The 19,493-nt window shown below is 34.1% G+C and overlaps 1 protein-coding gene across 1 annotated transcript in view; it reads left to right on the top strand.

Moving 5' to 3' along the window:
* Positions 1 to 19,493, top strand: part of LOC132700847 (orexin/Hypocretin receptor type 1) — a 51,647-nt gene that overhangs the window by 9,050 nt on the left and 23,104 nt on the right. Inside the window, exon 2 of the mRNA XM_060668418.1 lies at positions 8,960 to 9,139. Coding sequence (XP_060524401.1) covers positions 8,960 to 9,139 — 180 coding nt within the window. The remainder of the gene's footprint in view (positions 1 to 8,959; positions 9,140 to 19,493) is intronic.

The following is a 19,493-nucleotide window of genomic DNA, read 5'->3' as shown; positions in this document are numbered from 1 at the left end:
TTTTAATACACCTCGTATACTATATGCATTAATTGTAGATTTGCTATTTAATTACAGCAATCAATGTTTTAAAAAAAACTAGTTAAGATAATATATTATATGGAAAACCCTGTATATGTACTCTGCATGTTAACAAAGGTTCAGATTAATGATGGAAAATTAACTTACTTTAATGTGAATCTTTTTGAGTAAAAAAAAATGTTTATAAGTGGTACAAGCAGTTCCAAGATGGCCGAGAAGAACCTCGCTTTGGACGTCCCAGCAGGACAATAGCCGATAAAAGCGTTGATGGGAAATAAGTGGTGTTAAAAAATGGTCGAATCAATTAGAGAAGTCGCTGAAGACGCCAGGGAAACCCTAGGTGTTTGAATAATTCGAACTTTTTGTCCATGTCAATAAATTTTACTTAGTACTAATAAGAACGCATCAATAAAAAGAAAAAAAATATTATGAACATCAAACTTTAATACAATATAATTATTATACAGACTGTTCACAAAAAAGCTATATTTTATATTTATATATTTAATATTTATTTAATATAGATTAAAACAAAATAATATCGGATTTTTTAAAATATTTAAGTTTATTTGCTCGAAAGAAACGAAATAAGACAATTGTTACAATTTTTACATTAGTCATAGCTGCAAAAGTTTAAGGTTATGATTTAAACAAAAGTTATGACAATTCCTTTCACGACTGAAATGCCAAAAATAATAACTATATCTTACATGAATCAAACTTAAGTTACACTATCGCTCTATAAAAAAAAAGAAAGCAAATTTATATATTAATATTATACAGTGTGTCCAAGATAAGGATGCACAGCATGGGGATCTCGGAAACTATAAGAGATACAGTGTCGGTTAAATTAGACAAAAGTTGCGCATTTTGATACCGAACAAGATCCCGTTTTACAAATTTGAAAATTCCAAGCCGTTCCGGAAATATCCGAGAAAAACCGAAATATTGCGATTTCGTTTTTATTATTTTTTAAAGCTATTTGAAAAGATATGAAAAAACGGAAAACACTTTTCCATTGGCACTTTTTAATCTCTCCAAACTGACGTTAACAAATTTTCATTACAGCGTTTCGATTCCATGGAACCACCATCAACTTTGATTTTTCTTATGGGACGGAAAAAAAGTACACACAGTATTAGGTTGTGCTTTTCATTGCGAATTCAACGATGTACGATACAATACGGTTACTTATGTTTTTATCCAGAAAAATGGCTTTTTAATACATACACACTGTATATAATTGTAACATATTTCTTAATAAATTACAAACATACTTCAGTCTTCTCACCACGAGGTCGTACCGTCAATAAAGAAGAAAATCGTATCTTATTGTCATTACTTCGTTAACGACTGTTCCAGACCCAATGGTAATTGAATAATGGCCCAAAAATTCGCTTCAATTTCTGCGTTTCGCTTCGCATTTGTTTTGGGGAAGTTGTTTTCGAAGTTAATTCAAGTCGTCAGCGCTGGTACCCTTTGTAAAGCTGATACTTTAAACACTTTGAATACGACCAAACAACGGATGGGAGTTTTCGCCACGGGGGAATAAACCTTATACGAAATTAGCCTCCAGCTAATAATCCACCTTTGTGTTTTATCGAAACTTTCGGGACAAATTTATGCCAGAAAGGATCGCGAGTCTGCGTCGAATGCGGTGTTTTGCTCCGTCGCAAATTACAAACGACCAGGCTCGGTCGAATCTAAATAAAATTCAAAACAATCGCCGCCCCTTTTGTCTACCTATCGGCGGTCTCTGAAAGCTTCGGAGGTTATTAATTAAATGTGGCATGACGCAATAATTTTCACCAATTTCCCCCGGGTGCAATTACCGCCATTGTCGGGGTCAATAATCCGCCACACCCCCGCGTGGAACGGGGGATATTCAAGGTCAGCTATGCGGCGTAAACAATTGAAATTTTTGAAGTTGTGTTGCGGACTATAAACTAATTGTATATGAAGTGATTCATAAACAATCGTTAATCTCTAAACTCAATCTTGAATCCTTTCGGGTATGGCCGTATTGAAAAATACAGAAGGTTTAAGTCTGGAGTACTTGGCGGTCAAAGAAATTTAAATACAAAGAGTGTTTGACTTTAAGTATAAATTTACAATATACAGTGCGATTCATAAAGAATTAGTAATCTCTAAATTCAATTTCGATTTGTTCTAGTATTACCATATTGAAAAAACCGTAGAGTTTAAGTCTGGAGTCCTTGGCGGCCAAAGAAATTTACATAAAAAAAGCAAAACTATAGTATTTCGTCAGAGATGTTCTAGTAGTGTAAGCAGTATTTTGTCGAATATAATGAATGAATCACTAGAAAATGGTAAACTACCTCAACAGTGGAAATCCTCTATTATAACACCATTACACAAGAATGAATAACAAAACTTACAATCTAATGGTTGAAAGAAAGAAGATTACGTGGCGATCTAATTACTCATGTGAACTGAACATCTTTCAAAATGTCCATCTACTAGGTCAATTAGCCAAAGAAAAGACCGCCAAAATCCAGAGGAAAAACTTCCTGTGCAATAGAGCGCTGTATATCTGGAACTATCTGTCGAAAGACGCAGTCTAGGTAACAGTTCTTTCAAAAACAAGTTTTTATATTTATTATATTATTGTATTCATTCATATTCATCATCGGGTGAACCGCTTGCTGTTGTAAATAAATGAATAAAAATATAACTTTAATACTTTTATGACCAATTTCTTTTTTGTTTAGAAAAGCGAAAATTAACTCCTCTCTTCGAAAATGTCGACAGGTAGTTGGTTAATAAGAGCTATCGTTGTGGAGATATTTAATTTTCGCGGAAAATGGCGGCCCACAATAGAGGGGAAATTTCATATATCTCGTCCCGGGTGGGAGCAACATTGAATTTTGCGCATTGGGACTCCCGGCGACCTCATTTTCGTTTTTAATTTAAAAAAATGGATGCCGGTATTCCCGGGGAAGCGAGTCGCTATGATACGTGTTTTCCTCCCCCACCCCCTCCACAGGGTGTCTACTTTAATTTTCGAGTTACATACACCGTCCTGTAATTCATCAACTACTGATCAGATGATGAAACCCTCTTCTACTGTCAAATGGAAGAAAGGTCAGATTAAGCACACTCACACGTATAAAATATTATGCGTTTTTTTTTTTTTATCAAATGAGGTTCTATTTGGAAGTTGTTTTCTGTCGAATTTGAACTTTTGTATATTTATGTGCCCCAAAATATTATTTAATGTTTTTTCCCAGTGGTTCGTTTACGCACCAGTTTTTTTTTTGTATATTTCGAGTTTTTTTATATATTTCTATTGAAATTTTATTATTTAAGTATGATATATATAATATATATGATATATGGTAAAAAGGAGACTGAAATTGGAAACTGGCTTTTAAAAATTAATTCATGTCTTTCATGTTTGGCAAGTTCTTTTGGTGCTCGTCTACCTGGGTTTTCTGAGCCTTATTCATTTCATACTCTTTGCGTGTATCAAATTCAACGAGTTTTTTTTATAAAATTCGGGCTTAATTGATGAAAATCCAATTAACACAGATTAAACAAATTTTTCACAGTTTTTAATACTTTATGACAGCTGTTTCGGCAACACCGCGCCTTTATCAAATACAAAACATGACTATATTCCGACACTTATATATAAAAACAGGTAGTAATAGATTTTTTATTATAGGTATAGGGTTATAAATTTAAGTTTTACAATGGAGACGCATTTAAATCCAATTGGTCATTGAGTAATAAATTCGACTACCTCATTTTGTTAATCTTTATAGCTTCCAACAAATTTAGCTTTTTGCTTTTTGAATGATTATGTAAAATATCAAAATTATCGTCAAAGTTGTGCATATCTGAATTTAAGTGATTGGTATAGTTAGAATCCGAACTTGTATTTCTATACGTCGTTTTATGTTCGTTAATGTGATTCTTAAATGTTCTACCTGTTTGTTTTTGTTGGATTCTAGCTTGGATTATCGTGAAGATACAAGTGCCGAACTCTTTGAAAATTGGTTTCAAAAGAATCGGAACTAGATTTAAACATTTAGAATGAAAATGTTATTACGAGGGCAGCGCCAAAGTTTCCCGGCCTGAATATGAATGAAACAAAGTAGAGTAACAATTTTTTATTATTTTTCAGTATAATCCCCCTTAACTTCAATACACTTATTACATCTCTTTATGTTTTACACGAAATTTATGTGATAATGTTGCGTATTATTTATCATGGACAGTTTCTTCAAAATCTATAAAAAGAATACCTTCACAATCCCAAAAGATGGTGGCCATCACTTTTTTTGTTGACTGGCAGACTCTGAATTTTCTTGGAGGTGCTTCACCCTTACGACGCCACTCCATTGATTCTTTCTTCTATAGAGGATCTTAATAGAGAATCATAGTTTTATCTCTCGTAACAATAGTTTCTATTACAGGCTTCGGTTCCGACCCACAGAGTTGCAAAAAAGACCGGGCACACTCGACATGGCGTTGTTTTTGAATAGCCGAAAGGTTTTTAGGAACCCATCTTGCACTGACTTTATGCATACCTAAATGAACTTGCAGGATTCGACGAACACTTGTATCCGAAAACTTCGTCATTTCTGAGATTTCCCTGACCTTTAAACGTCGATCAGTCCATACCACCTCTTCCACAATCGCAACAATATATTCCGTTATGACCTCCACTGGTCGACCAGTTCTTGAATCATCTTCAAGGAACTCCTGCCCCATTCGAAAACGTTGTGCCCATTCTTTCACTACAGAATACGAAGGAGAACTTTGGCCGTACACACCATCCAGCCTTTCTTTAATAATTTCGTTATTTGCGACTTTTTTTCGGCCACGTCTTGTTGTCTTGTCAAAAACTTTATGACTGCTCTATACTCTATTTGCGACATTTTTTCGGATACGTCTTGTTTATAATGCTGTCAATGAAAAACTAATTGACGCAAGACTTCAATTTTTTTTTTCACAGCCTACTTAGATATGCATTTATCGTGACCCTGGAGCTGCATCTATGTCAGGCCGGGAAATTTTGGCGCTAATCTCGTATGTATAGATATTCCTAGGTATAAATTTATTGAATATATTTAATGTAATTCTTCTTTTAGTGTAATTTAATAGGATTATACCCAGCTAAATCAACAAAAAAAAATACATTTTACCAAAACTATCCAAATTGAGCATTTTTCATCCCCAGGACTATTTCAGGGGCTCGGAACGGTATATTTAGATGCGTTGGTGTTAGTAAGTCGGTCGCTGAAAGCCGAACACCCAAATATTTGTCAACTTTCCGATTCACGCGCGAACGATCAAAGGGAGTTTAGGTATAAATAGGTCGACCCCCAACTAAATGCTTCAATGGAAGAGCAGCTGTTTCATGTGTCTGTAAATAATCACCTGGTGACGTAGGTGGATGATATTAGACCGGATAAACACCAGCCAGCGATTAATATTAGTCTAGTAATCAAAAACTCTCAATAATTTCGACTTTATACAAAGAGTGATATTGAAGTAGACTTGAAAGCAGATTGAGAAAAGAAGTAATGGGAAAATATTTACAGTGAACAAATAAATAAAAAAACAAACAATAAAATAACAATTATTCTACACCGACCAAGGCGCAGGTTTAAGATGAATAAAATGCAGACATGATAATGAAACTCTTACTGATATACTTGGACCAGAAATATAGTGATTAACTTTGCCTACTGGTTATTACTCCAAAACTTATAGAACACCCTGCCGAGCAGTCCCTTACCCGTGACCATTCCAGGACCGTTCTAGGAATTTTTCTACCTTTTTCGCATTTACATAAAACAATTTAATTAATTGTAATTTAAACTGAAAATATATTATATTTCGATCGTTATTTGAACGATATACTCGAGGCAATGGACACGGATAGCGAGTCTGAGCAGGAATGTAATGATTCAGATTCAGAGGAAATGGAACCTCCAGTAAAGATCCTAAGAAGTCCACGTTTTGTTAGGAAAGATGGTGGTACAACATGGAGAAAACATTGTACCGGACAGGAAAATATTATCGTACGCCTTCCTAGAGTAAGAGATTATGCAAGAAACGCTGTTTCGCCAATGAATTGCTGGTTCACGTTGCAATCTATTCTAGAGACAGAGCATGTAAACCAACTGACTTAACTGCAATTAGAGCATTAATTGGGTTGCTTTACCTGGCTGGAATACTAAAAAGTAGTAGACTGAATACAAAAGATATCTGGGACAGAACAGGAACTAGGGTTGAACGATTTTGATAACGATTGTGTTGTTCAAAACTGTAAAATCGCCTACTGTATAGGAACTAATGCAACTGTAGATGAGAAACTTGAGGCTTTTCGAGGACGCAGTGGGTTGAAGCAGTACATACCAAATAAGCCCAATAAATATGGAATAAAGATTTTTGCCTTGGTTTTTTTATGTAGGACAGCAACCTGAGGGTGTTTATGAAGTTAAAAATGATCCATGTAGCATTGTTCTACAACTTATAGAGCCTATTTCCGGGTTGAATAGGAACCTTACTTATGACAATTGGTTCACCAGTATCGACCTAGTCAACAAGCTACTGAATAAACGTAATTTAGCTTTTAAGCATTAAAGAAAACAAGAGGGAACTTCTACCAGATTTCGTCTACACGAGAAATCGACCCGTATGGTCTACTGTTTTTGGGTTTCAAGAAAATTTGACGATAATGTCATATGTTCCAAAAAAATATAAAAATTTTAGTTTCCTCCTTACATCACGATGACTTAATCGATAAGTCAACCGAAGAGAAAAAGAAGCTTGAAACAATTACCTACTAAAGGGAGTGTTGATAACCCGGACAAGTTATCTGCTACGTTTGATGTAGCTAGAAATACTAGACGATGACCTTTGGTGGTATTTTATGCCTAACTAAATATGGCTGGAGTAAATTCACAGATAATTGACGCTGTTGATAGCAAAAGATATTCAATTACGAGAATACTGTTTCTCAAAGGTCTTGCAATAGAACTAAGAAAACAATATTTGGAGCGCCGTTCTTTGGAGCTAAATTATTTTTGTCAAGCCGCTGTTGTTCTCCACATATATAGGGTTTTTTCTAATTGAATGTTCATGATTAAGGCGGCGATTTCTGGGTCCATTTTAAAAAGAAAACTTCATATGAGCATTTCTTAAAAATTATTAATGTTAGATTGTATTTTTTTTCTTTTTAATAAGAAACGTGAAAGCAAAAAAAAAACATTTTAATTTAATTAATTAACCGATTAGCGAAATTATTATTTTTTCATGGCACGCCACTGATTTCCATAAAAAAAATAATGACGGCCTTCAATTGAAAAAGACGAAAAAAGCCGTCATTGGAAAAAATATTTTTTATTTGGAGAGAAATCAGTGGCGCACCATCAATGCCACTAAACCACACTAAACACTCTTGATACATAGCACGTGAAAATGACATTGAAAGTTTTATTTCAAAAGTTTAAAATCTCTCCCTAAATATTTGATATTCAATAAGAAAATTCATTATTGTTAACAGTCAAACAAAACCTCTAAATTCTACTTTGCTTTGCTGATCTTCCACGTGACAGCAAGCAGACTAGCGAACTAATTTACGACGATAACATAGGGACCGACTAATGAAAATAAAGTATCAGTGTTCGAAGAACAGGAGAGAGCGAGATAGAAAACTATGAAAATGAAGAAAGCAGGTTCTCAAATTTATTCATAAATATCCAAGGATTTCGCGAATGTCTGCGTGGCCGAGCTTTTAGCCAAACACTTTATTGCGGCGCAGTTATTTATTGGTCGGGCGAAAACCGTTACGTCCACCCATGGCGATATTTCAATTATACCGACCGTTTCTTTGTTAAAATATCCACATAAATTGCGGGCGTTACAAGTTCATCGCTTTAACTTTGGAGTTGCTTTTAACCCAGCTAACTCAAACTAAACTGCACTAAAAACGAAAAGTATTTTGTTCGTTTTCGTTCTTTTCGGTCACATCCAAAAAATATCGTTTTCGTTTTCTTGAACCGAAATGAAATAACAGTTATAACCACCGATTTATTACTATATTTGACAAATAAGTCACTTGTCATAATCATAGCTGCCAAAAATTACTAACATAAAATTTATGCTTTTAAAAACTTAACTGTATTTTAAGCATATTAGGCAATTTTTCTTTTTATAAATATTTTAATATCTGTATTGTTTTAGTTTCTTTTATTTAATCCCATTAACTTTAGTTACTTGAAATACACGCACAAACTGCTATGCAGTTTAGTGATATGACAATGACGTTTTTTTTTTTGTTTTTTTTTACGTCATATTTTTCTCTGACCTTTCCTCACTTAACTTTACTTAATTTTATGTCATACTTAATTTTCATTTAATTATGAATAAATTTATTATTATTATTATTAAAAACTGGAGAAAAAATGTTTAATATGTTTATTTTATGGAAAAAATATATATAAATAATTCAGCATAGTGCTTAAATAGATATGTTGTAAAATTATATATACTATATATATACTATACATTATATTATATACTATATATATTACATATACCTTCCCAGATTTCCTTAAACTTAAATGGATAAAGCATGTCACCGATAAAAAAACATGACTTTTTTACCAAGAAATCAGTTAAATTTTCATTTGTTAACTTATAAGTTAATAATAAAGTAATTTTACATAGTGTTGATTTTTAATCAAATTTTTATTTAAAATTGCTTAAAATTTTCATTTAAAAAATTAAAATCAAAATTTTAAAAAGTTTGGGGGATCAATTTTCCATCATAAGTGCTTGTAACAAAAATATATATAGATTAAATTTTTATGGTCAAATGGTAAATGGGGGGTCCACTTGACGTGATCTTACTCCAATTCGACATTGGTTTCTAATTTTACTTCGCTTTTTTTTTCAGGACATCCCGCTTCACGTGACGATGCTCACCTATGTCTTCCTGTCCTGGGATAGGTACAGGTACCTCAGGCATCCCACCTTGCCACGCCTACCGGCGTTCGTCTGTACTATAGGGTCGTGGCTCACTTCGGTTTGTCTCGTGCTGCCGTATCCGATCTACATTACCCATATCGATCTCGGGGTATGTTTCATTAAGAATTAAAAGTTCGGACCGTCGATGCTACTCTGAAAATTTAATTATATCATCGCGTTGTTTTATGCCGCGACCTTTTTCTATTAATAAGATAAAGATCGAATGTCAACTCAGGAGACCTTCGGCGTAAACTAATTTTCACAAAATTGGGAAAAACTATAGGACCCTTCTGATATAAAATGAACTACGGGGTGCGGCAAAATGATAGGTACTATTTGGGATGTTAATAAAAACCAAACTACATAAAGCAGACATTTTTTTTAAATTGTTTTTGAAATGTACATTTTATGCCATTTAGGAACGTTATTTTTTAAAAATTATGTCTTTTAAATAAAGGCCGTTATTGTCGATGCACTCTTGTGGGTTCTCGCGGAAGCGCATCATTACCCGATGCATCATTTCTTGGGAAATTGAGGCAATTTCTTATCTTAGGCGACAAATCAGGCGAACGTGGCGGCGAGCCAAGATCACCCCGTAAAGACACCACTTTGTTTAGGAACATTTCTTGAAGAAGATTTAGTGAACGACGCGTTGTGTGCGACGTAGCACCATTCTGCTGGAATCAAAGATGTTCTCCTTGATCGTTGTTCAACTCGTTCACTTTTGACACCGTTGACTGTTACCGTTATTCCACCTTCTTCGAAAAAGTAAGGACCCCACTCGTCGAACTCCGAGATTGCACACCAGACGGTGACTTTTGGACTGTGAAGAGGTCATGAAATTCCTGTGGACTATTTGCTGACCAATAACGGAACTTTTGCTTATTTACGGTACCCGAGAGCTGAAAGTGAGCTTCATCGCTAGACATGAATACAGCGCCTCTGGGAATGTTTTGAAGAATCTCCCGTCATAAATTTGTCAAAATCTCTTGCGCTTAATTCCTGCTCTACCATCATTTTGTACGGATGCATTTGGAGTGAGTTGTGTAAAATTCTTCGAACACTTCTATCACGAACTTCCCAAAGCTGCTGCATGCTTAGGAGCTGAACGCCTTGGAGACTGTTGTACAGAAACTTTTACTGCATTCACATTTTCCGCTGTCCTTGGTCGGCCAGTAGGTTTTCGGTTAAGCCCAGAACCTGTTTCCCTGAAGTGTAAAACCCACCGGCGAATTGTTCTATTTCTAATAAACCCCTGGACAACGAAAGCACGATGCACTCCGCTCCAAGCCATGTCGATAACTGAAATTTGCATACGTTTGTCTGCCTAACGCGAGTGCGTACACAGTGTTGCCGGTTTTACAAACCAAACAACCACTATTTGAAATCCTGCCTAAATTTTTGCCGCACCCTGTACATGGGTATTTATACTGATTTTAGCGATTTTGAACCATTATTTTTGATATTCTTGGTTTCTCTGTCATGTGCCAACTGTTGAGAGTTGTCGTGGTTAACGATTGATATTTTGGTGGGAATAAACGCCTTTTTAAGAAAACACAACGAAACCTGATTTTTATTACATCCACTATTTTACGATTTCTTCCCGCTTCTTCTTCTCTTCTTAACTCCAACAAAACGCTACGTTGCTATGTTATATGTTGCCGATTATTACCACATTTCTCATCACACCCTCCTAATCTAAACATATAACATTATGGAAATAACTTTGTATAAACTAAACGATAATCATATTTTTAAATGTGTTGAACTTAACATTTTTCAATTGTTTCTTACAGAAATCCGCCATTTGATGTTCTGTAGGACAATCACACCATTTTTAATTAAACATATTTAGTTCGGTGTCTGTCTTTTGTACTGTGTATTCACTTATCACTTCACTTACGAGGTTAGCGCCAAAATTTCCCGGCCTGACATAGATGCAGCTCCGGTATTACGATAAAACTTTGTCTTCTCTTAAATACAGTAAGTATAGTAAGTATAGTCCAGATATGGCCCCCAGCGACTACTATTTGTTTGGATATTTGAAAAAGGACTTACGTGGACGGCGGTTTAACGACGAAGTTGAGTTAAAAGAGGCTGTTTTAGCTCATTTTGCAGATAAACCAAAAGAATATTTTTTTAAAGGGATTGACTTGTTAATAAAGTGTATTGAAGTTAAGGAGGATTATATTGAAGAATAATAAAAAATTGTTACTCTACTTTGTTTCTTTCATATTCAGGCCGGGAAATTTTGGCGCTGCCCTCGTAAATATATTAGTTCGTTTGTACATTCTGCCACTGCTACAAATTCCGCCTCTGTGGAAGAAGTTGCCACTATTGATTGCCTTCTTGAACACCATGCAATGGGTCCTCCCGCGGAGAAGATTGTAGTATTGTGTTTAAATCGCCATTCGTCCTATATTGGATGCCATCAGAGATTGTTCCCCTCACGTACTTCAAACATCTTTTTATGTTACTTACGGATGTTTCGTTTGGATTTTCTGAAACTTGACTGCAATAGTTCATTGCAAATGAAAGATCTGGTCTTGTTCTGTTACTTATATATAGTAAACTTTCTACTGCTTCTTTATATGGGAATTTTATGTTGCATTTGCTCTCAGTTGGAGTCTCATAATTTTGTTACAACAGTTTGTGCATTTTCTGCACAAACAAATTTTATTATAATTTATTTAGCATATTCTTCTTGTTGCTTTCGAAAAATCGATGAAATCGAATTAATTGGTTATATCTTTTGAACGGTTTACAACACGGCCTTCAAATTTGGCTCCCTTAAAGTCGTGCACGAGCTACACAAACCAGTATTTTTTTAGATTTTCTACTGCTTTTTGGACATTGCTATGAAACTCGATAAGTGTCCGAAGTTTGAAGCCATCCACTTAAAATTTGACAGATGTATAGAGTTTAGCTCCGTAACAAAGCCTATTAGAACTGTGGGGCTGGGGGTCGGGAATTATTTTTAAAAATTTAAAAACTGAAATTGAAAAACCTTTATTCTTAATGATTTTTTTAAAAATGTACAGGGTGCGTCGGTAATTTACAAAAAACTGAAAATTGAGCTCCCGTTATATTGATAATAGACCATAACTAGAAGGCTGTGATTCTGTTGTCAGTTTCATTCACATTTTTATATAGCCCGTATGAACGGCTAAAATTTTTGTATTCAAGGTTTTCACATATTGTACAGAGTGTTCGGAACATTCCGTTCTATATTCTAATACATCATAGGTGTCTCAAATATGTAGTCATGGCCAATTTTAATCCATGTTGGCTTTTCAGTCCAATACATATAATTTTTTTTAAATGATAAATATTCGTTAAGAACCATTCATTTTCTACGGTTTGTTTTCTTTTATTAGTTTATGCCTTTAAGTGATTTTTAAGAGCAAAATAAACAATTTAAAACAAATTTATTTATTTATTTTTAGCAAACGAATTGAAACAAACAAACTTAACTTAATATTTCGTATTGCCTCCTCAGGCTCTAATAACTGCCTGCATGCAGCGGTCCATACTGTCAATTTACTAGCTACTTCACACTCATCATGATTTTTTAAGAGCAAATTAAACTCTCGTTCTTCACTGTCTATTCCTTCAAGCATAGGTGAAAATCTAACGGCTTGAGATCGGGCGTTCTTGCCTACCAATCCGACACCCCAAACGTCGAAACCAATGTTCTTAATATTTGAAGGTATTTTTCAGCATTCACCGTAAATAAAAGAAAAATTAATTTATCATATTCCAACAACCAAAAAATATATAAACCAAATTTCCTTTTCCTTAAAAGCACACTGCAATTTAATAGTAAATAACTTCTGGCAGCGTTTATTTACATCATCCAAAGTTCGCAGACGTAAGTTCTCCGTAATGAATTATTGATTGCTTCAAGAAAATAAACATATCGGATGCACTTTGGCGAATTGCCTTCTGTCGCGGCGAACGTCGAAGCAGGAAACCGAAATCTTCTGTACACATTGCATTTCCACGAAGATCTGATGCCTAATCGAAATTGTTTGAGTCAAAACTTTCACGAAATGTAAAACTACTCCAAGCGAACAGCGGAAGCCTGGCGATACTTCGATAGAGGCAATTATAATACGACCAAAAATATAACGCATTTATTGTTTTGACGTTTTAAGTATTTAAGATTAATCCTTATCGCATTAAATAGGTCTTGCCTGAGATGGACAGTAACGAATGTTTGTAAAAACTTGAAATTTTTATTTGATACGTAAATGCAAAGCGTATATAAGAAGAAATAACACTGCACCAAAATTTATCACATTTTGTCTATTAATAATAATACAATGTAGAAATGTAATGAAACAGAACGTAATAAATTGTTTCTTAGTACTAATTTTTTTATGTACATGTTTCAAGAATTGCTAGGCGAAAAAGATTGAAAACATACTTATATCCCGCTTGTTAGTGTAGGTAAATAAATTCCTAGGACGGTCCTGGAACGGTTGCGTCCTATAAGGGGCAGTGGTTTTGGAGTAGTAAACATTAGGCAAAGTTAATCACGGGATCGGTTGTAACAGCACTATATTTCTGGTCGAAGTATACTTTGTCACTGACTGTGACTAACGTGTAGTGGAACCACACATCTATCCCACTCATTAAAAATGCAAATCCTCTACCCTAACCGAGGCTAATGATCAATGCTATTGTAGAGATTTGATGAACACAACTCAACTTTCAACGAAAATTTACGAAATCACAAAGAACTAAAGAAACATATTCCTGACCATTATATGCAAATAATTGGTTCGCCAATTACCGAAATTAAAAGATTCGTCTTTTGAAATAAACAAATATAAAGGGTGTTCCGTAAGTAATGGTATGGTCTGTTCATAGATATAACAAAGTGACCAATTGCTTTTGAATGGGAGTATCCAAGGGTGGTCATTAACATACAATGCAACAAGATTATTACCTAAAGTTTCGGAATTTAAATTCAGGTAAAATTGTGGTCCGTAATAGAAAACAATTTTATGCCTACCTGTGTTTAATATTCTTTGGTTTGGTATACTACTCAGTTTAAGTTTATTAGTAATCATGCTTATTTCGTGTTTAATACAGCGTGTATCTATGGTTGGGTTGACTCAACTTACAAGTGTAAAATAAACGCGCCATCAAAAAGACGTAAAAGAATAACTATTTTGCATGCTGGCTCTAAAGATGGACTTTCTCTGTCTGCGAAAAGTATTAAAGATTCCTCTCTGGATTACCATAAAGACACCACCGCTGATTTATTTGAAAGTTGATTTAAAAACAAACTAGTTCCAATCATTCCTCCTAATAACGTAATTGTAATGGGCAATGCAAGTTATCACAGTAGACAGTTGACTAAAACACCTTCCTTATGTGACACAAAAGCAACAATCCAAAACTACATGTATAATAACGACATTTATTTTCACGAAGATTATACCAAAAAGCAATTAACTGAGGTTCTACAAGGCTGGAACCTACAAAAGTAATACGTCTCTGATAATTATGCAAAAAATCTAGGGCATACAGTTTTAAATCTTCCACCTTATCACTGTATATTTAATCCCATGTTTGGCACCAACTGAAATCTGCCATTCGTAGTAACTAGTAGTAACATATAGAAGGAGCAGAACAATCGTATATCCATATTGCAAATAATATAGGACAAACAATAATTAGAACAGGCGATGATAGCGATAGCGATACTGATATATTATGTGAATAATTTCAAGTAATTTAAGTAGGTTATAAAAATAAATTTTATTTTAGATTTAAACATAAATACATACATTAATAAATAAATATTGTTTAGTATCTTTCCTAACAAAAACTCCAATAATTAAATTCTAGGCAAAGTACGGACCTATATCAAAGTTGCCAGGACATTTTTGATTTTTTTTAAGTTTCTGATATAATAAATAAGTAGTCCATTAGAAAAACTCAATGGTTAACATTTTGTTTTACAACAGTACTAATTAAGAGTAGTAATGACAAAACAATTACCCATAATTATAAACAACGTCTTAGAAAGTACTACCAGTATACTATCCCCAATGTAAAATTAAACCGTAACAATGCAGTGCCGTGCCCAAGTATTAATTAATATAAATAGAAAGGAAACTTATCCTAAAAGTTTTAAAGGCGATCTTAATAATACAGTAACTAGCCTCAGCACCGCTTATAAATTGGTTTAATGACTACTTTATAGATTCTCTCTGTAAACACAAAATCTAGTCATTCTATGTACCTAACTGATGTAAACATTAACGAAATTTTTGATATAATTAAAAGCGCAACAGGGAAGCACTCAGGTGGTTATATACTATTTAAAAAGAAGCATGGAGAAACGATAGATTGTTAGCAATGTTCTTGGGCCCAGTTTTTTTTTCCAAAATTTATGAAAAAGCTTATTAGACTAGATTAATTAAGTTTCTACATAAGTTTGATAACTTATTTATAAACATAGTAAACTTCATAGCTCGGAAAGTGGATGAAAAGCTTAAAGTTGCTGCCTTGTTTGTTGACGACTCTTAAGTATTTGAAATCATTAATCGTGAAGTCTTACAGATGAAACTTATTTAATCACAACGAAGGGTGTGCCTTATAGTTGCCCATTCTCATCAGAACTTGTTTCTGTATGGTACTTGTTTGTAGATCTCTTTTGACGAAATATATGTACTTTTCTTGGCTGCCAACGTTCCTGTGACTTTGATTAAGTAAATAGATCAAACAAATAACCAAAAAGTGTGTTATAACGGTTGAATAGGCTTATCTGGTCAATGAACAACCATACATTTCAAAATATAGATATTATGTATGTCATGCTATACCATAGGCTTATTTCTTTGTCTGACGTTTTGTTACCTTGAACAACAAAGGGCACGGAATATTAACCATAACTCTAAAACTCGGTACAAAAATGTTTCAACAAACCTAGGCTTAGATAATAAAAGCTTTGATGTTATGGATACTTTATTGTTATGGATTTCATCAGCAATCTTGCTCAATCTTTCTTGACTACTTGCTTCTGAATAGTCCTTCTTAATCTTGAGTTAGATATGTTTCAAACTCTTTAAAGCTTAGTGGAGGTAAGTGCATTTATACATTATCTGGCTCCTAAAATGTGAATAAAATTTTGAAGTCTTTATGTAAAGACGGAGATGGATAGATCTAGATCGAGACATCTTAGCATGCTTTGCAATTCTGGCAATATGTACATATTTTTTTATATCGGTGAAAATCAATTTAGTTAATTATAGTATTTGGAATTTATTGTCTTAGATGTAGTAGATATAAAATTGCATATTCCTTGTATACAATTAACATATCTAGGAATAACTGAAATATATTTTTCCAATAGGCATTTATAATTTAAAATGTTTGGAGTCTGGATTATCAATCGGGAATACCTTATTATACCCTTAACTTCGCGTCTACTTTAGCTCCCTTTTTCCCTAGTTATTTATTAACACGGCGACGCGCATTTCTAATTACCAAGTTCACGACGGATACATTTTTCGAAAGCGTCGGTCCCCTTTGGCCTCCATCATCCGTTCTCGAAAGTTTTGTCGGGAACATTGAAGCGGATAATAACTTAGTAGGCGTTTTACAAAATGTCTGACTTAAAAACGCCAATTCTGGGAAGTTACCGCCATTTATTTGAAACGATCGACATTTTTATGGCTTCGGCCAGTTTTCGGCGGATCTTCTTTTACTTTTGTACCTGTGCCTGTTTCTCGCACTAAAGTAGAACTTCAAATTTTTTGAAATAGTTGTTTTTACTTTAATTAATACCTTCAGAACCACATCTGGTATCACAATGAACGGTATAATCCTGGACACTGACATTCTTTTGATTTTGTACTCTAAAGATCTGGTGCTACTTTGTCACTCTGAAGTAGACGGTCAAAGAATGCTAACTAGTTGTTCTATCGATGTGACAAATAATAAACTCACAATCAATACCTTCGAAACCATATCTGCTATCACAATGAAAGAATGAAAGATGCCGTAATAATTAAACTCTCAATTAACAGCTTCAAAAGCACATCTGGTATCACAACGAACGGAATAACCTTGAACACTCAAGTTCTTTTGCTTTTGTACTCAGAGGATCTGGTACTAGTTTGTCACTCTGAAGTAGACCTTCAAAAAATGCTAACTAGTTGTTCTATCGATACCACAAATAATAAACTCACAATCAATACCTTCGAAACCATATCTGGTACCACAATGAATGGTATAGGCACTGATCTTTTGCTTTTGTACACTGATGATCTGGTGGTAGCATGTCACCCTTAAGTACACCTTTAAAGAATGCTAAAATGTTTTTTTACCGATGCCATAAAAATTACACCCTTTGGGGTAATTAAGAACTCCTTAGACTTCCCAATGGAACTAAAGATAATGCCGGTTTATAGAAAGGTTGACCAAAAGGACATTGTACAGAGCTGCTCAAGCGAAACAACACCTGTATTGTAATTGCAAATTTGTTAGCCTTTTAACCCTATATTTCACCAGTGACGTCACAAGACAGTAAACGAACATCAAATTCAATTGATAGAAAAAGTAAATTTAAATAGATCTTGTTTGTAAAACAGCTTTTTTTACAGATCAAAAAGCCCGTAAAGCGGCGAAGACAAATAACCCATTGCTTTATAATTACCATCTGTAACTTCGAATGCGACAAAACGGCCTCTTCTGTGCCAGACGGGGCATAATAATTCGCCCTGAGAGCAAACGGTGGCGTCTCAGCTGCTGCCGTCTGAGCATTTCGGGACGTCTGCGAGGAAAAAACACAAGCTTTTCTAAGTAAATACGGTCAGCAGCGAGTTTTAACTAGCCGAGTCAATGTTAGTTTGCGAAACGCGTTAAAAGTCCAGACGACGTCTGAGAATGCGGGAGGAACTTTATCAATCGATGCAGATTTAAATGGCGAGTATTTTGCTCGAAATTGACTCTTAATATCAGTTAGCCTGCTGATTACGAGCCACATACAATTATTTATTGACTAAAAATACACGTGGTATGTATACATAGTCCAACTCTTCTTAGATTTGAAGTCCTAGTTCTGCTAGCAGTCTTAGAATCAGCACGAACAGTTTTAGCTACCTGTTTTCAATCATTCAATCATTTCTGCATAAACCAAAGTTTTCGGTCGTTCCAATAAAAAGTAGTCTAAGGGATTAAAGTCAGGTGACCTTGCTGGCCAAGGAACAGCTGAACCTCTGAACCATAAATAGTTAATTTTTTTAAGCAACAAGATATCCTTGGGATGAGCAGTTTGGACTTAGGGAGGGGCGCTGTGCCATACAAGCGATAACTAAGGTTGTGGGAGATGTGGTGGTGGGAGACTGGAAATAGGGTGGGGTTGATAATGTGTGACCCGAGCAAGGCCTTCGACTGTATCTCGCACGATCGCAACAGAAGCTGTTTAGGTATGTGGGGTCCCCCACAGATTATTGAACTTGTTAAAATTACTTCTTTTTGTTTTTAATTTAGACCGAAGAAAACTACTATAAAACGTATAAAAACGTGTATAAGTTGTGCATATTTAAATTTATTATATTTAAGTATATTTGTATGATAATTTTGATTGCGAAACAAACATTTTTTTTAAAAATGTGGGTATTAACTATGAAAAAGGCGATGATAATGACAATGTCAATGTTAAAAATGACATCAAACTGCGCCTAAAATAACCTGTTACTTTCCTATTTGAATAAATCACAAACCTAGGTATTTCCCACGAATTTCATTGGCAAATACTGAAAAAGACGTAAAATATAAAGGAGAAATCTTAGCAAAAATAAAAAGAATAAATAATAAAAAGTATTAAACCCGAAAAGGAAGAAATAACAACAAACGAAAATTATGAAGAAAATGTTAAAGAAAATTACAATCAGGAACAGTAACAAAAAATTGTAGCTAGGCACTTATTTCGATTAATAAAATGAAAAACAAAAAATAAAAAAAGGCAAACTTATAAATAACAAAGAAAATAAATAATAAAAAAAAGCAAAAATTCAAAATTCAAAATTAACAATAAAATTTGCTGTTATTTGCAATTTTCATTAACATTTAATTGATAATTTTCAATTTTTGCCTTTTTTTATTATTTATTTTCTTTGTTTTTTCTAAGTTGCTACTTTCCTTGTTAAATAAACCATAAAAGTAGGTATTTCCTACCAATTGGAGATATATCAAAGGTAAAAGGACGTCGAAAAAAAAACAAAAAAAGAGAAAAAGGACCGAATTTAGAAAAAACAAATGGAAGAAATAATAAAAAATAAAACGCAAAAAGGAAAGAATGATAGCAATCGAAAATTATGAAGAAAATGTGCCTGGGCACTTAATGCGGTTAATAAAATAAAATGTTTTTTTTTCTTTTTTGAACAAATCACGAAAGAACGTATTTCCTACGAATTTGATTAATATAAAAGGCGAAAATA

Source organism: Cylas formicarius, unplaced genomic scaffold (genome assembly GCF_029955315.1).
Source record: "Cylas formicarius isolate icCylForm1 unplaced genomic scaffold, icCylForm1.1 PGA_scaffold_4__25_contigs__length_36172078, whole genome shotgun sequence".
NCBI lineage: Eukaryota > Metazoa > Arthropoda > Insecta > Coleoptera > Brentidae > Cylas > Cylas formicarius.
Note: the sequence above shows the minus strand (reverse complement) of the source record. Positions and strands in the feature narration are given on the sequence as shown.